Source organism: Haematobia irritans, chromosome 2 (genome assembly GCF_050003625.1).
Source record: "Haematobia irritans isolate KBUSLIRL chromosome 2, ASM5000362v1, whole genome shotgun sequence".
NCBI lineage: Eukaryota > Metazoa > Arthropoda > Insecta > Diptera > Muscidae > Haematobia > Haematobia irritans.
Window position 1 is genome coordinate 97,683,106 of NC_134398.1, and position 23,749 is coordinate 97,706,854.

A 23,749-nucleotide genomic window follows, 5' to 3' on the forward strand; every position below is an offset into this window, starting at 1 on the left:
ATACTATGTTATAGATGAACTAAAATTTAAGAGAATTATAAACTAGACAAGTTGAAAAAATCTTAAGGGCTATATCATGGTCAAAATTATTACTGTTTAGTTCATTTTGCAATGGAAAAGGGTTCACTGTGTTTTCAGTGCACGCAATTTAATTTCACATGTAAAGCCTAGTACTAAGATCACGTTTTCGCACGAAAAACTGTTATACTCCATATAAACAACGTTAGCGCGGAATAAATGCGAAATCTTTTCAAACACACGTTTATACAAAACTGGATTTTTCACACGAAAAAATAGGCAGGTATATTATTTCCCATAAATAAGTTAACATCCCTGGGTCGGAGATATATGAAGATATTCGAACTCGAAACGAACTTAGTACTAAGCATCAAATAGAAATAAATGAAGGTTGTTTAAGTGAGTTGGATTCGTGAATTACGTTATAACATACCCAATAGCCCATTCACACTAGGCTCAAAATCTGCTAAAAGTGGATTTTAAATCCCTTTTTATAAGGCAAATGACAGTTTAAATCTAATTGCAGTTAGAATTTGGAGGTGTAATGTGAATGAGGTATAATAAAGCATTTACTTAAAACAGAATATGGTAATTTCATTAATTTAAAACACAATTATTATGAAATATTTGTGATAAAAATTTCTTAACGGAAAAATCTTCAGAATTACAGTTACATTACATATTCTTTTTGAGATTTTAACATAAGTAAATGCTCAATTATATGAATAATTATAACATACCTAACGGTACCAACATTTATTCTATTTTATTAAGTCAACAACTGCATAAATATTTGAGAATACCAATTCGAAAATTACAGAGAAGTATGTATTATTTTCATTATAACTCACAGCACTGTAATGCAACGTGTAATGACAGCTTTACTCCTGGTAATGCCAATTGTTATGAGATGTGATTACCTAGTTCTTGCTGGGTAGTAACATATAGTAATATGTACATTTTAAAAGATAAGATCTAGCACTGTTATTGTATTTATTAGATTAAGGCCTTTATGTTAGCTTAAAATTTGTAATTATAAGTTAACTAATAACAAATACTTGCCGATGGCAAGGTATATTAAAACTACTTGATATCGTCTTCTAAATTGTAGGTTAGTCCATATATATTAAACACAAAATCCGATTAAAACGTATATAATTCAGTTCTTCATCGGTATATAGGGGAGTCTATAAATAAATACGAACCGAACTGTTGCGTGGTAATTAGAGAGCCAGAAGTGAAATATGGGGCTATATACAATTATGAGCTGCTATGGACCAATTTTTGTTTGATATGGATCAATTTTGGCATGGTTATGAGTGACCATATCTTAACACCACGTACACACAAAAAATTATTACCGAAATTTTATCAATTAAACACTTAATTGAATTTGGAAACGGATTGAATTAATATGTTAATTGATTCAATTAATTATTTAATCAAATTCGAATAAAAGGCGATTAAAAATAATTGATATTTGTTACGTTTCCAATTAAAATAGTAATTTATTCAATTAATTTGTTAATCAATTCGGAAACAATTATCCATTACAAACGTGATTGAAAAATTTTCCATTACCAATCACCCTTGTGATTGATGTTTGGCGCAATAACAAATCATAGCAAAGGGTTGAAGTAAATAAAGTGTGCAACAACAAATGGCCAAGCGGTAAATGTCTGAAAAATATATGGCAGAACGTATTTGGAAATACCTGTGTTTGTGTTTTGTGGTATTGTAAAAATGGAAAACAATCTACGTTTATTGAAGGTAAGCAATTGTGAAATGTGAATACCGTTTTCCATTGGAGCCTATTAATAATAAAAGGACTAACTGCCCGTTCATAGAACCAAAATCGTCTCGAGACGAACGAAGATTCCACGAACAGGCAGTAAAATATTTTTTTATTCATTTCCTTTAGTGAGAATTTTTATACCCACCACCATAGAATGGTGACGGAGGTATAATAAGTTTGTCATTCCGTTTGTAACACATCGAGATATCGATTTCCGACTATATAAAGTATACATATATATTCTTGATCAGGAAGAAATTCTAAGACGATATAACCATGTCCGTCTGTCTGCCTGTCTGTTGTAATCACGCTACAGTCTTCAATAATGCAGCAATCGTGCTGAAATTTTGCACAAACTTTGTCTGCAGGCAGGTCAAGTTTGAAGATGGGCTATATCGGTCCAGGTTTTGATATAGTCCCCATATAAACCGACCTCCCGATTTGGGGTCTTGGACTTATAGAAAGCGTAGTTTTTATCCAATTTGCCTGAAATTAGAAATCTCGAGATATTTTAGTACCATAAAGAGGTGTGCCAAAAATGGTGAGTATCGGTCCATGTTTTGGAATAGCCCCCATATAGACTGATCTCCCGATTTTACTTCTTGGGCTTATATAAACCATAGTTTTTATCCAATTTGACTGGAATTAGAAATCTAGGGGTATTTTAGGACCATAAAGAGGTGTGCTGAAAATGGTGAGTATCGGTCCATGTTTTGGTATAGCCCCCATATAGACCGATCTCCCGATTTTACTTCTTGGGCTTATAGAAGCCGTAGTTTTTATCCAATTTGCCTGAAATTGGAAATCTAGGGGTATTTTCGGAACATACAGAGGTGTGCCAAAAATGTGAGTATCGGTCCATGTTTTGGTATGGTCCCCATATAAACCGACCTCCCGATTTGGGGTCTTGGGCTTCTAGAAGCCGTAGTTTTTATCCAATTTGCCTGAAATTGGAAATCTAGAGGTATTTTCGTGCCATAAAGAGGTGTGTCGAAAACGGTGAGTATCGGTCCATATTTTAGTATATCCCCCATATGAACGATCTCCCGATTTAACTCCTTGGGTTTCTAGAAACCGTACACGCAAAGAAAAAAAACGTTTGGAAAACGTGTAGCGAAAACGTTTTTCTTTTGTTAGAGTTTTTTGAATTGCTTCGAAAATTTTAAACTTTTATCACCAAAAAAATTCGTTTGTTACAAAATTTTTATTTTTTCAATAAAAAAAGTTATTTTTGAAATAACAACACAGTCCATTTCGTTTATATCAAACACTGTTCTTTTCTGACTTTAGGTCTTTAATAAGACACATTTTACAGTTCAAAATTTAATATAGTACAATGTAATGTTGAACATTTTTTCGGAATCTTCCGAATATATCTGGAATATATGTAAAAAAAAACAAAAGCAAAAAAAAAAACTTTGGCCGAAGCAGGGATCGAACCCACGACCCTTGGCATGAGAGTCGGACGTAGCTACCACTGCTCCACGGTGCCAAACTAAATGTTTTTTCCGGTAAATAAACTTTGTTTATTCGGTTCGTGGGCGCCGCAAGCTATGCTATATAAATATAACTTATATGGATATTTATCTATTGATGACCATAACAGGTACATAGCTCAGTGGTTAGTGTGTTGGCTTACAATGTGCATGGTCCGCGGTTCGATTCTCCGTCCAGGCGAAAGGTAAAAAAAATTTTAAAAATTTATAAAATCGTATAATTTCTTCTACATTGTTTGTATTACAGGAAAAGGTGTTAAGAACTAAAAATCCTCGTGGATGTGAGAAAGATGTGAGGGACAATGCAATTAGCAAGAAAATAATGTTTTTTTTTTTTTGAGCTAGTCTTTATGAAATTGTTTTTACATCCTGGAAAAGAATAAACGTTTATCACAAAAAGTATATACTTTTCTTCCAAATACACTTCCTTACAGCGAAAAGCAAATGAGAAACGAACTTTGTTTGTCTAAAATTTCGTTTGGGAGGAAAGAATTATTTTTTTGCGTGTTATTTTTCCGATTTGCCTGAAATTGTAAATATTCTGGCCGAACTTACTGCTGTATATACTTGTTTTTGTTTCTTATTGTAACAGCCCATTTCTGCTATCCGAATTCTAGTCTTCGTTCGCATACAAAACGAAAAACAGCTGAAAACGAAAATCGAAACGAAAGTCAATGCGAACGAAGACGTAACGTAAGCTCTAAAATTGGGTTTCTCTAACTCGATTCGTTCGCATTTTGACGAACTGAAATGTCAAAACCACTCACTTGGTAAAGACTAGAGGTCTGCATCGAATAACTTTTCACTATATGTATGCAATTCGCTGTCGAATATAGTACATACACTATCTTTCTCTCAGAGCGCAAGTACTGAAGTGAAGAGAACACTTGCTTGTCAAATACCACCAAGTACTTATCCGAAACAATATGTGTTCCGAAAAAAAGGAACAATAAAAATGTAAGTACTTGAGCAAAAGTACAACATGGATTCTCTTCACTTCACGTGGTACCAAAAGTATTTCTCAGCTATGTTCGAAGCAAAACTTTCCATTATTATTAATCATAGATATGTATGTATGTCACATATTTCATATATTTATGTATGTCACACACTTACCTTAACGTTTGCCGTTCTTTATATCAATCCGAAAACATATATTATGGAGAGTATTATGTTTTCTTGTATTTCTGAAATTGCACGTGGTACATGGAGTACTCTATGAAGTTTTGTTCTCGCAACATACGTGACGTGATCACTCCGAGTACACTTCAATAAGAGAGAAAGAGGAATATGTGTTTGTTGGTAGTGAAGACATCAGAGTAGCAACAAGAAGTTACTCGTGTCTTTTGGTGTTCATTAAAATGTGTACCAATTGTTTTGCGACTCTCTCAAATAGATGTACTCATTTAGCAAGTACACGTGTACTCTGCATTTACAAATGGAATTGTGCAGACCTCTAGTTAAGACCTTTCGTTTTGTGGAAAAAGGCATTTATAAATAGGAAAAACTTAATAATTGATAAATTGATTAAAGCTTTTATTTGTAAATATGTGATAAAAGTTAATTATATCGATCTAATTTTTCTTTATAACCGCCATGGAGACCGTTTAAGGGAAAGTCTAACACCAGCAAACATTTCGAATGAAGCACTCATTAAAAGGACAACTGAACTGTAATTATTGTAGAAATATGGAAATACAAATCCTTATCTCTCTACGCGGGCTAATTTGTTAAAAACAAATTATTGAGCTAAACCAAATATCAAAAGCGGGAAATGTTTGCCAAATGAACGGCGACGCCAGATTGAATTTTATGGAAAATCATTTTTAAAATGTATGGGCCTTTTTCAGGACATTGAAATAATTGAGATCTGGTAATGCTAGCATTTGACAGTAACGTAAGCCATGCGAACGAACGAAAGGAAGTTAGAGAAACCCAAATCTAGACGAAAGTGAGTGACTACCGTTCGTTCGCAATTGCTTTCGTTCGGTCATCAGAAATAGGCTGTAAGATTGTTGTTTAGTGCATAGCAATTTCGTGGTTTCGAGAGGAAACCGGATCGGATTTATGACCGCGGCAGTGGAATAAATTTAATATTTACAGCATATTTCTGCTATCCGAATTCTCGTCTTCGTTCGCATACAAAACGAAAAACAGCTGATTTTGGTTTCTCTAAGGGGTGTCTAAACGAAAGTCAATGCGAACGAAGACGTAACGTAAGCTCTAAATTTGGGTTTCTCTAACTCGATTCGTTCGCATTTTGTCGAACTGAAATGTAAAAACCACTCACTTGGTAAAGACCTTTCGTTGTGTGTAAATTGTTAGAATAAATGGACACAAAAAATAGCGAAGGTAAAATGTAAGTATAAAAACATATTTTTTAAGTAGATCAACGCTAAATACCAATTTTGTTAACTCATTTAGTGCAAAAAAATCATCGACCCAGCAGCTGCAATGTCTAATCGAGTTTATGGAAAGCAACCACAGCCTCGCAAGGGGTGCTCCAGTCTTTGGTGGCAGCAAAGAATCTGTTGAAGCGAAATGGGAATTTCTTACAGTCCAGCTGAACGCTTTGGGTCCTCCTATGAGAACGATAAGTGAACGATAACTTCTTTGTGAGGACATTTTTGGAAGGGCTTTTAAAGTTATGCCTTTGAACAACTCCCAATTGTTTGCTGGGAAAAAGTGGAAATACTTTTAGTAACTTTATTATAAGTTAATTGTCTAGTTATTTTGATGTCTGGTTTTTTATTAATTTTTATGAAATAAAACATTAATTGAACCTATAAGTACAGTCTTAAATTTTTTGCTAGGGGGCTATAACCACCCCCCCCCCCCCCCTAGGAAAATTGTTTAGCTACGCTAATGGTTGGCCCCATTGAAAATATGCGGACCGTCTCTTTCAGGCACCGGTGTCACCAATGTTTACATCTGCAAGCCTTTTCGCATATATTTCTCAAAATTATCTTAATAAAAAACAAAAATATTTTTTCGAATTAATTTGCTTATACAAAGTTTCTTAATCAACTAAAAGTAATACTTTAATAATTCGAATACAGAAATCAATGAATATTTGATGTGCTTTTTTGTAGCCATTTTATTCTTGTAGTGTGTTATTAAAGATAGGAAATGATTAGAACAAAAGGAGTATTGTACACTGGAAAAAAAGGTCCCGTTCTAAAGATTTTGCCTTTACACTAATGGTATTGGTTTTTCAAATTTAAGTTTTGCGTACTTGATTCTTGGAAACAAAGTTGTTTTTTTTTCGTCATGTGCTATAAGAGCCCCTTAAAGTCATGTTAATGACATCTTAAATTTCCAAATTAGGACTAGAAATTATGCTTTGTTCCAAGTAAAAAAGTCTTTTTTGCTTTGTAGTCAAGATGCAAAAAGTCAACAAATTTAAAGACGTTTTCATTAGTTTTGAGAAATTATTAAGAATTATTAAAGCCAAGTGGACCTTAGTCAAACAAAATTTTCCCAATTTGATTTGAAAAGTTGATCGAATTTTTGACAAGGAAAAAACTTTATATCAGAGAAATGCGTCTCCATGCTAAGTAAAATTTGGATTCGTATGTTACAATATTGAGCAATTTACGCGGTTATATTGCAGTCACTTCATTTTAAAGGTGTAGATTAGAAAAATGTCCATTGGACAATGATTGAATATTCGTTTTATCTTCGAATTCCTTCGTTGTCAAAATATCATTGAAAAAAAATAAGGAGTACATCGTAACGGCGACACATCCAATGGTAAATATATTGAGTATTCCTGACAATGATATTTGGGCCGCTATTGCCGTGTAATACTAGAAATATATAGAGGATATTTATGTTTAACATTGATGTAATATGGGGTACAGTCAGGAACTCACCTTGATCAAAATGAAAACTGTTAACCATGCCAAAAAATGGAGTAAGCTAAGTGTTATGCCACGGTTCTGAAACAAAGAGAAGTGAATTTTTATGTTCTGTATATTTAAAGCTTCAATAACAACATAATTTATTTTTATTTATTTATATATTTCTACACAGCAAGAAATTATTTTGCTTTTAACTGAAAAATAGAGATACTCTCGGGCTCCAATACATTTTAACTAAAAATTCTAATTAACGAGAACTACATTACCAAGATTTCAGTTAGTAAGATTCAAAGTTAAGAAAATATGGCCAAATGAAAATTTTGCGATGTGCTATTCCGAATTTCGGAACATTGGGGATTTCCCAATAATTATAGTGCAGATATCAGTAGTTCAAATAAGATCCATCTTAACTAGGGCTACAATAATTACATTATTTATAAAAAAGTAAGGAAATAAATCTTTAAAAATAGTAATAATTTAGAAAAGTAAAGATGTTTTAAAATTAATATGATATTGTTTAACTAAAGACAAGTGAATGAAAATTAATGCCGATATAATTGAAGTATTCGTTTTTTTTTAATAAAGGGGTAGCTGATGCTTTGTGTATTGTTCGGTAATGTATTCCAAAGACATATTGTACTGATAAACAAATGCCGTTCGGAAACATGACATCTGCCTTAAGGATATTATTTTTACAATAATTTTCTGCAAAAATATCAAAGCTCTTGAATTGAGTAGCGTTTGAAAACTAAATTCATAATGAGAATTCGTTAGATGTGTGACCCGGTGTCACCTATTTAGTCCATACACATAACGAATAATGCTAAATTAAGTCAAATTTTTTCTTACATGTATAGTACGAGTATTGCATTTTAAATAAAATTTACTACACCATGAGATTTATGTACTCCTACCAAGTTAAAAAATATATATTAGGTACACACAAAAAAATTTCACGAAAATTTTTCCAATTCAAATTTCAATTCAGTTTTAAAAAATATTCAATTAAAAATTTAATTGATTCATCAAATTGAATAATTGAAACAAAAATCAATCACAAAAATAATAGTATCACTTAATTTTTTAATTGGATCAATTAACTTTTTAATTGAACTTCAATTAATTGTTTAATTGATACTATCATTTCTGTGATTGAAGACATTTCAATTAAAAATTATTGGATCAATTAATTTCGTGATTGAATCAGAAAAAAATTTTTTTGTGTGTAGTTAAAATAACTATTTTTTGAAAATCCGATATGTATTAATGTTTTTACTGTTTCTTTAAAATTACCAGTAAACTATTTTCAAATACTTTGTTTCACGAAGTAAAGAAATTGCAGAAAGTGTGTAAAGATGTAGAACGTACATCTTTTCATAGAAAGGATGTCGAACGTTGCACTGATATTTTGCTAAATAAATATTTACATAATTTTTCGCAATTTTTCTAGACCGGATATTGCATTTTTTCAACAATATTTTTGCAATTTGTATCATTTTATTAATTTTTACTCTGTTTTTAACCTATTTGAAACCAAAAAAGTTAAAATTATTCATTAAAAATATAAAAAAGATTTTTACTATAATTTATTACAAGCATTTTCCAGTATTTTAGTTTGTTTTGGTGTATATATGTTTTGAACTAAAATTTTTAGCACATTGTTTTTAAGTGCAAGCATATAATGTTGATAAACTAGCATAATATGTTTGCCACATATATGTTAATATGTTAGAACATATTATGTTTGGGACATAAATTTTTTTTAAATATAATATGTGTGTTAGAAATTGCTCATAAACATATATGTGTTTAAAAAGAAAGACCGGGAGAGTATAAAGAAAAGCTAAAGATCAACACAACACAATGAGGCTAAAAGTCCAACATGAAGGAGTACTTAAAACGTAAATGTTCATGATTGCTTGTTGACTTTATTTTTTTGTTCTAAATAAGTATTTGCAGTATAACATTCGAATAAATTTCACCGAAGGAATTCTCTTCGTTAATTATACGAAAAATTCTTCATTAAATATTCTTCATTAAAACAACGAAATTTTCATTCATTTTGTAAATTTTACGAATATACGAAACGTCTACGAAATATTCTATATTACTTTTCTTCGTAAAAAGTTCGTACTTTTAACGAAACTTTCTTCAAATTTCACGAATTTTATGAAGAAGTTTTTAAGAATAGTATAGAAACATTCTGCGTTAAAATTACTTCATACAAAGTACACCGAAAAAAAGTTTACTATTTTTTATGAAAAATTAACTAACCCATAGTAAGGATGACTATGATTTGGCGCCAAAGATTGTTTTCATCTAGATAAGTTCATGATTTCTTATAAATTCATGTATTGCGTCGTATTTTAGTTCATTATTACTATGCTGTGGGAAGAATATACTTAAACTCATTCAAAATATTCCTGCTATCCGGAAAAATGAACATTTTTTTGGGAAAGCTGTATTAAGAAATTGTTTGAAATAAACTGTTTGTTAGTATAATTTTCAAAAAAGTAGAGAAATTGAGGAATCAAAGGTACATCAAGCCTGTATACAACTAAGAAATTTTTCGTACAAAGCAAGTCAATTTTCTATAACCACCAGTATTTTATTTCAAAAAATTATTATTATATTACACAAAACTATGTATATCATATACAATAAAGGAAATATTTTTATTCGTACGTTGGATGCAGTTACTTGTCGGTAGTTAGTAATTGCTTCTTCAAAAGACTAACATTCTATGTTATTAGGACTAAACTAAATAAGTTAAATTTCCCTGTTTTCTATCCATATGAAAGATATATGTGGCATATATTGCTATATTCATTGAATTGTTGTCCAATTTCATCGATTTTGGGTAACTTTTGTTGGGCGGATTTGTCTTATAAGCATCTGAAACTGCAAAGTTATACAAAATATAAGAAAATATTATCAAATTCTATCGTACTTATTGATTTTTAACTTACGGTTTTCAAGAGTATTTCCTAGGGCCAATAAGGAAGGATATCAGCTTAGTTAGCATAAACACTAAGAATATTCCAATATTACAAGGCATGTCTACCTGCAAGTGAAATTAATTATTTTTAATAAATTGAAATTTTGGTTTTATTAAAAACAGACAAAATACAGTTTATAGAAAAACTTACCACACCGAAAAATCCATCCAGTAGGTACATTATTGGAATCATATCCATCGACTAATGGGACATTTTTGAAATTATTCTCAGAATATATTTGAAATAAAAAATATTATAAAATTAGACATAATTTCCACTTGTCATTATAGCATTTAGTATTTAAGGTGGATATTAAGTTCGAGTTTAGTAGCTAAAATTGCAATTTTCATGAAAAGTTTTCTTTAATAATCCATTATAAAAAATAATCTTTATAAAAAACTTGCTTTGGGCTACTCTCCATCAAGTTATATTTAAATTTGACTTATAATTTTTTACTTTTCTTAGTGATTTATTTTTAATTTTAGCGGCTAAACTCGAACTTAGTACTTACCTGTAGCAATTGCTGTAACATAAAAAATATAGATTAAAAAAATGGTTGCAGCTCCAACCTGTGATTCAGATGTAGAATAAATATAGATCATCCTATTACCACTCGTGTTGTATATTTTTTATGTAAATCAATTAAAAATCCGCACTAATTTTAAACTATTAACAGAAATATACAGTTCTTTAATCTGTTATTTGTTTTTGAGTTATTTATTTTTTATCAATAAAAAGCGTTTTTGATTTCTCTAAAATCACATCATTCACTTCTCAGTTTCGAAATAAATGTATTTTCATTAATAAACATCAATACCGCACGTACAATTTTGCAAAATTAAAACCACGTGTGCAGTTCATAAATGCAACAACAGAACTGAATGCAGCAATAAACTCAAAGACACAAATAGTCATGAAGGATACATACCTGCCGTATAAAAACAACTCCACACACACACGATCCCCTTCTGATCTCGCATTGTCTTTAGAATCAAAACAACCAACAAGAGCATAAATGACGCAATAACGAACAATCATACGAGGTATACACAAAATGTCTCTAAAAACTCCCTCACATGATGCAATGATTTCAGTACTCTCTTCTCACTTCATTTTCCAGTAGCACGTTTGTTGATTATTTGGAATTCTATCATAAGTTAAGGTAAAATATATATAATTCCTATAGTTAATAATTGTTGGTAAAAAATTACCCAAATGAAATATTTTTAGTTCACATGTAATTAAATTTATAGACATTTTCGTCAAAAATGGTAGATAACATTTCATGAAAATTTTGCAAATTTTAAGTTAAACGTTTCATCGTTCATAAACTGGTGTGCCTTTACGAATATTATTCTTAGAGTAAATTGTCAGCAGATGCGATGAACTAATGCATAGTACAGAGATCTTTATCGGCATAGTGGAATGCGATTAATGCACAGAAAAAAAGTGTCTCGTAAATTTAAAAAGATTTTTACAATTATTTATTACAAGAATTTTCCAGAATTTTAGTTCATTTTTCGTATCTTCAACGAAAATTAACTACTCGAAAGGAAATTTTACAAATTCTAAGTAGCAATCGTTTAGTTCATGGCCTACAAAATACGATGGAAATTTCCTTAAAAAAATTCCTAACTGGTAGTTAAAAATTCGTTTGTCATGCTATAAAACTACACCCTCACAAAAAATCGCTTCTGTAACATATACTCCCAAACATATTTTGCTTCAAGCATATACATTTTTGGGTATTGCCCAAACATTTATATGTTTGATCTCTACCAATATATAATATGTTTGAAAGCATATTGGTCTAAACAATATATGTTTGGGTAGTCTAAGTTCCAAACATTTTGTATCTTTGTATCCAAATTCAAAAATGTTGTCTTCCAAAAAACAATATGTTATTATGTGACCATATAATATGTTTGGAAGCATTTTGCACCAAAAAATATTATATGCTTAAAAAAAATTCTCCCAAACAATATAGTGCTCAAAATTTTATTTATTTATTTATATATTTACAATCATAATGAATTATGAAAATAAACAGGTAATATAGGTGCTAACAACATAGGTTTTCGACATGAATGCTCAAAATTTTGTTTCTGCCCAATTGTATATTCCCCGACATCTTTCTCACTTCCACGAGATTTTTTAGTTCTTAGCACCTTTTTCTGTAATACAAACATTGTAGAAGAAATTATTCAATTTTATGATTTTTTTTATTTTAATTTTACCTTTTGCCGGACGGGGATTCGAACAGCGGACCACATAGTTTGTAAGGATCAAAGAAGTAGCTGATCAATTGCCCAAGGAAAAATAAAATGTTAATTTTGTAATAACAAGCAACAACCACCAACTTAATTCAATATCGCTCCCTGTTAAATAGCGCTCCAAGCTACCAAACACATATATGTTTATAGGCTATTTCTAAATTAATATATGTTTGCATCCAAGCATATTATATTTACAAAAATTTAATGTCCCAAACATAATATGTTCTAACATATTAACTTGTGTTTAAAAATTTGTGTTCCAAACATATAATGTTTATAGCCAAACATATGAAAAACTGTCTTTTTCATCCGTGTACTTGTGAAATGTAAAGTACTTTCTAAATAATAAGTGCAATTTACTATAAGATTTTTTTGTATGAGAAAATATTTTTTTTACGAAAAATGAACTTGAAAGTGGAGAGCAATTTCTTACTGTTACTGTTCCTATAGTTAATAATTGTTGGTAGAAAATTACCCAATGAAATATTTTCAGTTCACATGTAATTAAATTTATAGACATTTTCGTAAAAAATGGTAGATAACATTTCATGAAGTTTTTGCAAATTTTAAGTTAAACGTTTCATCGTTCATAAACTGGTGTGCCTTTACGAATATTATTCTTAGAGTAAATTGTCAGCAGATGCGATGAACTAATGCATAGTACAGAGATCTTTATCGGCATTGTGGAATGCGATTAATGTAAAGATGATGTTACTTGAGTTTTGTTGTGTATACATGAGCGTGGGGTTGTTTTTTTTGTTCATTTAGTGGTGTGTGTGTGTGTTTGTTATTCGCGGATGGTTTATTTGGCTGGATGAGGTGTTCCCTGCAAACAATTTGAAGTATTTCGGAAGAACTTTCATCTTCGCAAATAATAAATAAATATTTTTCATAAAGTTTTCAGGAACATGTGGGAGTTTATACCACAAGCGAATAACTTTTAATTATTCTTAGTACCTGAGAGACGAATTTTCGCGTAACATTTGCGTGAATATTTGATAGGCGCATGAAAAAGGCGATAAATCTACGAATTTATCAAACGTTGAGACATGCGAAGTTTGGAATATGTTTTGTGAGTGAAGTTTCATGAAACATGAAAGCGAATTTTAGAAGTTTACCAAAAGCGAATAACTTACGATTGCTCTTAACATCTGATTGGCAAATTTTTGCGTAACGTTCGCATTACTGTTTGATATGGACACAAAAAAGACTATAGATTTACGAAATTATCAAACGTAGGCGTAAGCCAATTATAGAAGAAGTTATGTGAGTGAGGTTTCATGAAAAATGAAAGCGAAGTTTAGAAGAAGATTTTCCCGGAATGAAAGATGAAATTTAAAGCTGTCATGATTTGTACATGCGAAGTTTGGAAGAACATATTTGGACATATTCGAAATACTCTACAATAAGTACACAAAAATATTCACCTGAATGCAAAAACGACGAATATTATGTGAAAAATAAAAACAATTATAAAAAGTGGGTACATGCGAAGTTTGGAAGTACTTTGGTAATTGTCTTGTCTTCTCATAACGGTAAACGAAATGTTGTAAAGTGGCTACAGGCGAAGTTTGGAAGAATTTTCGTCATAGTTTATTTTTTTTAATCACGGCAAACAAAAATTCATATCTTCATTTCAGTGCCGGTAGCGAAGTTGAGTAGATTTTTTTGTTTTCTCGTTGCAAAAAGTGAATTGAAATGAAACAATTATCTAGTTAGAGATTCGGTAAGTTTCTATCTTGCATTGTTTTTTTTATCGTATTTTATTATATTGTTATCATTATAAATATTTTTTAAGAAACGTATCCTAATTAGAATAGGAGGATCCGATATGTCTTGTTTTGTGCGCCAAGCCATAAAAAGAGTGCTAATAGACGAGTTAGTGATGCAGTTCACCTGGAGAGGAGAAGAAAAAAGGGTGCATCCAAATTTTTTGCTTCCTTTCTATAATTAGAGGTAAGTTTGGTTTCAGTGTATTTTATTTTTAAATTCTATTTTTTTTTGTTAGAAACAGAAATAGTACATCAAAAATTCAACCATTCGGAGGATGTCAAAACCAAACAAGTGGTTCAGCAACATTTTGCACATGCAAAAGATCGTGTGGAAAAACGGCAGAAAAAATTTAAGATACACATTATTTTTTAACTTTAGTTATTTTTTAAATTTAATTTTTAAGTTTGTTTACGTAATGAATTTTGTATACTAGTTTAACATAAAATTATTTAATACATTAAACTGTATGCATGTAATCTTATATTTACTTAATTATTTGAATAAAATATTTATGTATTGAATATCAAACAAAAAACGAAACAAACAAAATCGTTTTTAAACTTCAGGCATGCGAATCTTTTGAACTTCTTTTAATACGTTTTAATTGGGTATTTGAAGAATAGAATTCGAATTACAGACGAATGTTCAGGCAGATTTGTGGAAGAAACTTCCATATACATCTTTCAAACTTCCAGCAAGCGAATTAAGTTAGCTTATTTAAAAAGATTCGCTTCCCGCTGTAAGGATAAGAAGAATGCAAGATGAACGTTGATACGAACGATTGTACGCTTGGGCAGAATTCTCGGAGAATCTTTTATGAAAGTCCATACAGTTTATTTAAACTTCTTACAAGCGAATGATATATTATTATACGGGGGATTCGAATTCGAATGTATGATGAACGTTCACCGCGAACAAAACGTTGCTCGTGGCGAATTGAGGAAGATTCTTCAGTGAAAGAACATGTTTGCAGGGTTGTTTTCAATAAAGGCACATGTGTTTTAGTTGTTGTAGGAATGTTTTGGCTTTGCTTGGTTTTGTTTGGCATGCTTCAGTTGTATAGTTGGCGTTGGCGTGGGCTGTTGCATCTTTTAAGCAGGTATGCAACAAGGGAAATGGGAATATAAAGGCATGGAATATTTTGGATTTTTGAGACATATATTGGTGTTTGTTTATTAAACCTTTTAAATGAAAGTTATTAATAATTCATCGGTAGTTTAGAAAAACAGTTATTAAGAATATTTAGGAAAATATGTTGAAATTGAAAGTGTATTGAAACTTTTATTATTCTATGTAAAAAAATTAATATTCAATTCCAGATGAAACCAATTTAATGTTTTTCTTTGTTGTAAACGCAATATTTAATTTCAGAGCAACTTCAGATGGATTCGAACCAATTTAAAAAATAAAGAATTGGTAAGTTTTCTTTTAAAAATTGGCTTTATTTCAACTAGAATATTTACGTTTTTGTGACCTTTTTATCATCAAAATTATAGGTTTTTAATGCCTTATTTTAGTATTTCTTTAATCAAATTTTTTGGAAACCAATGTAATATTTGTAATGTAAGAACAAATATTTAATTTCAGAATAACCCCTTAAAAATTTGGACAAATTTTTAGTACTCCTTTGCCTGTAATTTAATAGTGAATTGGTAAGGATTCTTTAACTTTCTTTTAACCCTGGACAGTCAACCTTATTTTTTGTACATTAGGTTAGGTTAGGTTAGGTTAAAGAGGCAGCCCGATTAAGATTCAGGCTCACTTAGACTATTCAGTCCATTGTGATACCACATTAACTAAATCTATATATTCTTTATTCCCCGGGGTCTGCGTGCACCACGGCTCACTGTTGGGGATTAGAGTCTCAAACTTTTTGTCAAAAAGTGGACTCGCCAAAGTGTAATCCACTACGTTAGGCACATCTGGCATTATTTTGAGGACCGAACTGTGACCGTAACCTTTTTCCGACCACAGCTATAGCTCGCGCAACCGCACAGCCGTCGTTGCAGCTGACTGTTTGGCCAAAATGTCTAAAGGCAATAGATGCAGCATGACATTAAGGGAATTTGTTCCTGTCTTGCTGAATGCGCCTGAAATACACAAACACGCCATACGCTGAACTTTATCTAAACAAGTCGGTTTCTGAAGTGCCGACCACCAGACTACAACACCATATAGCATTATAGGTCTAACCACTGCCGTGTATAGCCAATGCACAATTTTTGGTTTTAGTCCCCACTTTTTTCCTATTGCCTTTTTGCACGAGTACAAAGCTACCGTGGCTTTTCTCGCCCTTTCTTCAATATTAAGCTTAAAGTTCAGCTTCCTGTCCAAAATAACGCCAAGGTATTTTGCACACTCACCAAAGGGAATTTCAATACCCCCTAAGGAAATAGGCCTAACCGTGGGAGTTTTGCGATCTTTGCAGTACATGACTAATTCTGTCTTTGCAGGATTTACCCCAAGACCATTGTCTTTCGCCCATTTCTCAGTCATCCGGAGGGCCTCTGAATAATATCTCTGATTGTGGATGGGAATTTTCCCCTGACTGCCAGAGCCACATCATCTGCGTATGCCACCACTTTTATCCTTTCTTTTTCTAGAGTAACCAGAAGGTTATTTATAGCAACATTCCAAAGAAGAGGTGATAGAACTCCTTCTTGGGGAGTGCCTCTGTTCACATACCTTTAAATGTTTGCTTGTCCTAGTGTGGCTGAAATACGTCTCTTCATTAACAGTTCGTCTAACAGCCTGAGTATACACGGATCAACATTCAGAGTTGTCAGTCCATTTAATATCGAGCTCGGATGGACATTATCGAACGCCCCTTCAATGTCTAGAAACGCCACGATTGTGTATTCTTTGACAGATAGTGAGCTTTCAATAAAGCTGACTAGTTCATGAAGTGCGGTCTCAGTAGACCTGCCCTTCGAGTATGCATGCTGTCGTTTCGAGAACAAACTTGAATCGATGCTAGTTCTAAGATAAATATCTATCATCCTCTCCAGAGTCTTAAGTAGGAATGAGGATAAGCTTGGTCGGAAATCCTTCGCCCTCGAGTGAGAGGCTTTTCCCGCTTTAGGTATGAAAAGGACTTTTGTTTCCCTCCACTTTCCTGGGATATATGATAAGTTGATACATCCTTTATATATCGCCGACAACCAGGGGATAATTTTGTCAGTTACTGCTTGTAACTCCGTCGGAGTAATTCCATCAGATCCGGGGGATTTGAATGGTCCAAAGCTATTTCGCGCCCATCTTATTCTAGTTTCCGATACAATTTCCTCGACAGGAAACGACCGCTGAGCAACTGTGGCACCGCCAGTACATGGTTCAACCGTCCGATTTCCAGGAAAATGTGTGTCCAATAGTACCTCCAGCGTCTCCTCACTGGACGTTGTCCAATTGCCCTCCGATGTTTTAATGAAACCTGGAGCGGAGTTGGTGGATGCTAGAACCTTCCGTAGTCTGGAAGCCTCGGACGTATTCTCAATACTGCTGCCGTAATCATTCCAAGAGTTATGCTGAGCATTTCTCAGTTCTCGCTTGTATCCTCTCAGATTCTTCTTGTAAGCGTCCCAGTCGTCAGGGGCTCTGGTGGACTTTGCCTTGTTAAAGAGCTTCCTGCAGGATTTCCTCATATTACTTAACTCCGTAGACCACCATGGTGGTCGATCATTCCCCCTTGGCTTCCCTCTAGGGCATGCAGCTTTCAGTGAGTTGTTGCACATTTCTCATATATGTCTCTGTTATTTCCGGTATCATCATATTGAACGATTCCCTATACCTATTCCAGTCAACTTTCCTAACATTTGGCGGAAATATGGTCTTGGTGATGTGAACATCAAATTTGAAACTGATGTAGCGATGATCTGAGAAGCTGTGTTCACTTAAAACCTGCCACTCAGATATCATTTCATTCAGTTCTTGCGAGGCCAAGGTGATGTCCAAAACCTCTTGCCTGTTTTTAGTGACAAAGGTTGGGGCATCTCCCTTGTTGCAAACTACCAGATTAGTACGCAAAATAAACTCTATTAGCGACTCTCCCCTTGCATTCGTATCACTACTTCCCCATATACAATGATGTGCATTCGCATCGCATCCCATAATGAGTTTCGTCTTTGTTTTCAGTGACTCCTCCACTAAGGTCTTAACGGCACATGGAGGCATCTCCCTGTCATGTCCCATATAGACCGAAGATTCCCAATATTTGCATTTGGCTATTTCTAAACTGGCAACGACAATGTCTGTATTGCACATTGAAGGAAACAGAAATAAGTTGAGCTCGTTTTAGCAATTATACAGGCTCGATTTACATCATTACCAGTATACTGCAATAGTTTGAACCCCGGAGTACTTAATTCACATATTTTGTTTCTATAAACATATGGTTCTTGAATAAGAACTATATCTATGTCCCCTTTCATCAGGAGAACTTTTAAGGCAGCACATGCAGCCTTACAATGATGAAGATTTATCTGGAGGATCCGTATCACCATCGAGATTTTCAACAACCGTCACATCAGCCGCTTCAATAGAGTCATCAAGAATGTCCTCTTCAGAGATCTCGGTGACTCTCGCAGTAACCATAGGTTCAACTTTGGTGAGTTCTGAGGTAATAGAAACCTCCTCTCGCATAGGGTGTCTATCCATCCATGTCTTCATCTTTGGTATCTCCCTCGACTTCGCAAGAGGATCCGCTTACTTCTGATTCAGACAGAGGCTTGTCCATTTCTGAATCCTTTAGCTGATCGTTTTTATACACCTTCATTTGAATATAATAAAAGCCATAACATACACGGCCCTGGGACTTTGCTAGATGTGGCAAAGACTGAGTGTTCAATATAAACACTGTATGCCGTCTTGGTCCATCCACTTCATCCAAACGGCCAACCTTCCAATCAGCTGTTGGAAGATCTGGATTGCATCGTTTCAGTCTATTTAAAATAGATTCAGGGTCAGAAGGGTTTGCAGGTATCCACGCATGTGCTCTAGGTCTAGCCGGTATGTCTTTCTTCTCGACTAACTCTAGAGCAGCTCCTTCCCAAACTTCACCAATTAGTATCAGAGCAGCTTTAAAACATTCTAAAGACCTCTGGCCCTCAAATGCGACTAGCTTAAATCGTCCTTGATACCAACCAGCCTCTTGGTGTCGAGGATCTGGACCGGGAAACTTTTTCCAGCACCTGTGAGTAGACGACAAACAAAGCATTCTCAATTTCCCCCAATTTTTGCTTTGGAACCATACCGTCCAATGCTCCTTTATTAATGATAGCCATCGCAAGGCTGTCTTTAGCAACTGAGGCAAACGATCTTTGATCCCTTTTGGAGGATGGCAGCTCATCCAGTGATCGTTCCCTTTTTCCAGCCTCAAGAATTCCTTAAGCCCATTTTAAGGAATCGTTTTGTTTAGCCGACAGCGTGCTTGGGTCGACTGATCCTAATTTCTTTAGGATAAACAAAGCATTTCTGCGTTCCTTGAATCTCTTTCGTGAGGGATTACCTCCTTTTGATGTCGTTACCTTAGAAAAAGTACGACTTGTCAAAGTGTCGCCACCTGTCGACCCGTCTACAGGTCGACTAATTGGGCCTAACTCTTGGTCATTGCCCAAATTTATAACTCCAGTCGATACCCGTCCACTGGGCCCTGAAGTTAGCAACCCAGTGGATGACTTTGAATTTCGCTGCATGGTGGCTTAACATCCCACCGCACTTGAAATTCTTAGTAGGTACCTATTACGATGAGTTTATCCGCTATTAAAAAAACACGTCCGTTCCGTTCGACGGTTGATCATATTCATTTGTACATTAACGTCATCCTTCGTCATTTTGACTACGGCTAATTTCAAGACGTTATAATTTTCATCGTGAGCGAAAAAATGAACCAAACTTGAATTTATTTTCTTATTCAATTAGATTTTAAGTAGTATAAAACAAAAATTCATAAAACGGTCGAATTAGTATAACTTAAATTTACCATTTCGCAATAGACTTAAATCGAAAATGAAATTACGTGTCGTCATTTTGATGAATGATGACTGTCTAGGGTTATCAAGAATATTTGGTTTTTTTATGCATATTATTATTTTTTTCATTAGATTTTTTAAAGCCTATTTAATAATTTTATTTAATGTAAAAAATAAATATTTAATTTCAGAGTAACCCAAATAAATTTTACAACTTTTTATATTTCCCCGCAGCGTACAATTTAATAGAGAATTGGTAAGTTTTATATTAAAACTTTGGCTTTCTTTCAACTAGAATATTTATTTTATTATATCCTTCACATCGATAACAACACAGTTTTATGAGTTTATATAGAATACTTCATTATATCTCTAATTGTTTCAGGTACAAATTTTATGAGATACGTTTTCCAAAGAAAAGTTGAATTCCTTACACCATTTGATAAAATGCCCCCAAATATGGTAAGTGAAAAAATTACCTACGATGAATAAAAAAAGGATAAGTCAAAATGTCCAAACAGTGAGTTCAAATTAACTACTCTTTGTTCCACGTGGTCATAATTTTTATTCACAAAAAACATGGTATTAAGAACTTTCATCATAAGTTTTTATAAAAAGAACTTTTGCTTAACCCTTTCGACCCTAAAGTTGCCTGTGGGCAACTTTTTGTGTTTTGAGACTCACTGTCAGCGTTGTTTTTGTTCATAAAACTGTAACGGTATCGAAAGCTACAAGTGTTTTCTTCAAGTTAAATGAAAAATCAGCTAATTTGGTTGTCAATTAGCAAAAAATTTTTCATTAATACGAACGTACCTCAAGAAAAAAATATTTGCGAATTTAAAAAGAGGTTTTTATACATGTGACTTTTTTCAAAAATTACAAGTAAAATGTTGAAAGTTTTTATTAAATCTATTGTAGTACATGTCAAATAAAATATTTCTGGAAGTCAAATCTTAGAATTGCAAAAAAACAACAGATGGGAAATTTTTAAAATTGAAAAGTTGCCTGTGGGCAACTTAGGGCAATTGTGGTAGTAAAATTACATATTTTTGAACATAAGACCTAGAGAAAAAAGGTTTGAAAAACAATGATTTTGAAAAAATTTCGAACTTCAATTGGGATACTGGGACATCCCAAATGCGGCGATGATGTGGAAAACATATCTGCAGTGCAGTGGGGAATTTGGAAGGAATCGTAAAAAGGGAGGAAGCCACTTCTTGGCAACATACTAGTGGACTAGCACGTATATTGACGCTTTATAATACTTTGGTTTTTTACACCGCCAGTTAAATTGACATGGATTAAAAAAAAACAAAACAAAACATTGTCGTGAGTCACGCGTGATTCACGCGAAGCCGTGAATGAAATTTAAACGAAATCTCGTGAATGAAATTTAAACGAAACCTCGTGAATGTGCGTGAACGGGATTAAAGAAAAATGTGTGGCGCGTGAGCGTGAGTAAAAATCAAATTGTGTTCGTTATTGTGAGTGAGTAAACTTTCTCCGAAATCACGCTCCCGATAAAAATTTACTTTCACGATGCAACCCACGCTCACGATCCAACTCACGCTCAAGATAAAATTCACGTTAACAAAAAAATTCATATTCACGATAAAATTCGCACTCACGGTAAAACAGACACAAAAAGTCACAATCACGAACAAATTCACGTTCACGATTAAATTCAAGCTCACCGATTTTAATCACCTTTACATATTTAATCACGCTTAAGATTTCAATAGCGTGAGACACGAGAAATTTCGTTAATTACCAGAATTTTATTGAGCCACGAAAATTGTCGTGTTCCGAAAATATTCGTGACTTACGAGATTTGTCGTGAATTACGAAAATTGTCGTGAATCGTGCGAAAGCGTGAGACATAAACATTGTTCATGTGTGAGCGTGGCGAGTATGACTTTTCTTTTCGTGACCGTGAATTCCTACCCACATGGCATGCGTGAGTACAAATATTTCTTCGCGAATGTGTTTGAGCGTGATTGAAATTCCACTCACGCGCCCATCTAAGTATATATTTACTGTAAAATAACAAAAAACTTAACAAAAATCCAATAAAACGTAATACGTCTATCATTACAAAACAAAATAGTCTGTAGTCACAATTGCCCAAAGTTGCCCACAGGCAACATTCTCTACCGCCTAAACGAATGGGCGTGGCGACCCGAAATTTTGGCTAGACGCTTCTTAAATGACTTCAACATGATTAAAAGTAAAAAAGCGATACCTATAAAAATTCGGGGTCGAAAGGGCTAAAGAAAGTTTAATTTTAATGTATGAAAATTTTCATAATAGTAAAACGGTTTGTTGTTCCTTTAATTATTTAATTTCTCTGTACTGTGGAATGATTGATTTAAAAATAGTTTAGTTGTCGACATTTTAAAGAGACTGTTAACCAATTTTTATTTTCGGGTTTCCCCCAAAATAAGCAAGTAAACCAAAATAATACTGACTTTTTAACTTGGTAGGGGTATATAAATCTTATGGTGTTGTAAAAATGAACTAAAATACAATGTTATAGATGAACTAAAATTTAAGAGAATTATAAACTAGACAAGTTGAAAAAAATCTTAAGGGCTAAATCATGGTCAATATTACTACAGTTTAGTTCATTATACCCTTCACCACTACTGTGGTACAGGGTATAATAAGTTTGTGCATTTGTATGTAACGCCAAGAAGGAAAAGTCTGAGACCCATCGTTTAGTATACCGATCGTCTTAGAATTAAATTCTGAGTCGATTTAGCGATGTCCGTCTGTCTGTCTGTCTGTCCGTCTGTCTGTCTGTCTGTTGATGTATTTTTGTGTGCAAAGTACAGCTCGCAGTTTTAGTCCGATTGTCCTAAAATTTGGTACAGGGTCGTGTTTCGGCTCAAAGACGATCCCTATTGATTTTGGAAAAAATCGGTTCAGATTTAGATATAGCTGCCATATATATTTTTCACCGATCTGGTCATAATTGGCGTGTATATCAACCGATCTTCCTCAAATTCCGTACATCCGAATATTTTATGAGTCTCGAAAAACTTGCAAAATATCAGCCAAATCGGTTCAGATTTAAATATAGCTCCCATATATAGCTTTCGGCCGATTTACACTCATTTGCCCACAGAGGCCAATTTTTTACTCCGATTTAGTTGAAATTTTGCACAGGGAGTAGAATTAGCATTGTAGCTATGCGTGTTAAATTTGGTTGAAATCGGTTCAGATTTAGATATAGCTCCCATATATAGCTTTCGCCCGATTTACACTCATATGACCACAGAGGCCAATTTTTTGCTCCGATTTAGTTGAAATTTTGCACAGGGAGTAGAATTAGCATTGTAGCTATGCGTGTTAAATTTGGTTGAAATCGGTTCAGATTTAGATATATCTCCCATATATATATTTCGCCCGATTTACACTCATATGACCGTAGAGGCCAATTTTTAACTCCGATTTAGTTGAAATTTTGCACAGGGAGTAGAATTAGCATTGTAGCTATGCGTGCCAAATTTGGTTGAAATCGGTTCAGATTTAGATATATCTCCCATATATAGCTTTCGCCC

General features: G+C 33.3%; 1 protein-coding gene across 1 annotated transcript in view; it reads right to left on the bottom strand.

Annotated features, from left to right (window-relative positions):
- Window positions 1–6,381: 6,381 nt before the first annotated feature.
- Window positions 6,382–23,749, bottom strand: part of LOC142225848 (facilitated trehalose transporter Tret1) — a 37,264-nt gene continuing 19,896 nt past the window's right edge. The window contains exons 5-6 of the mRNA XM_075295670.1: window positions 7,185–7,250; window positions 6,382–7,118 (exon numbers count right to left, since the gene is read on the bottom strand). Coding sequence (XP_075151785.1) covers window positions 6,933–7,118; window positions 7,185–7,250 — 252 coding nt within the window. The 3' untranslated portion in view covers window positions 6,382–6,932. The remainder of the gene's footprint in view (window positions 7,119–7,184; window positions 7,251–23,749) is intronic.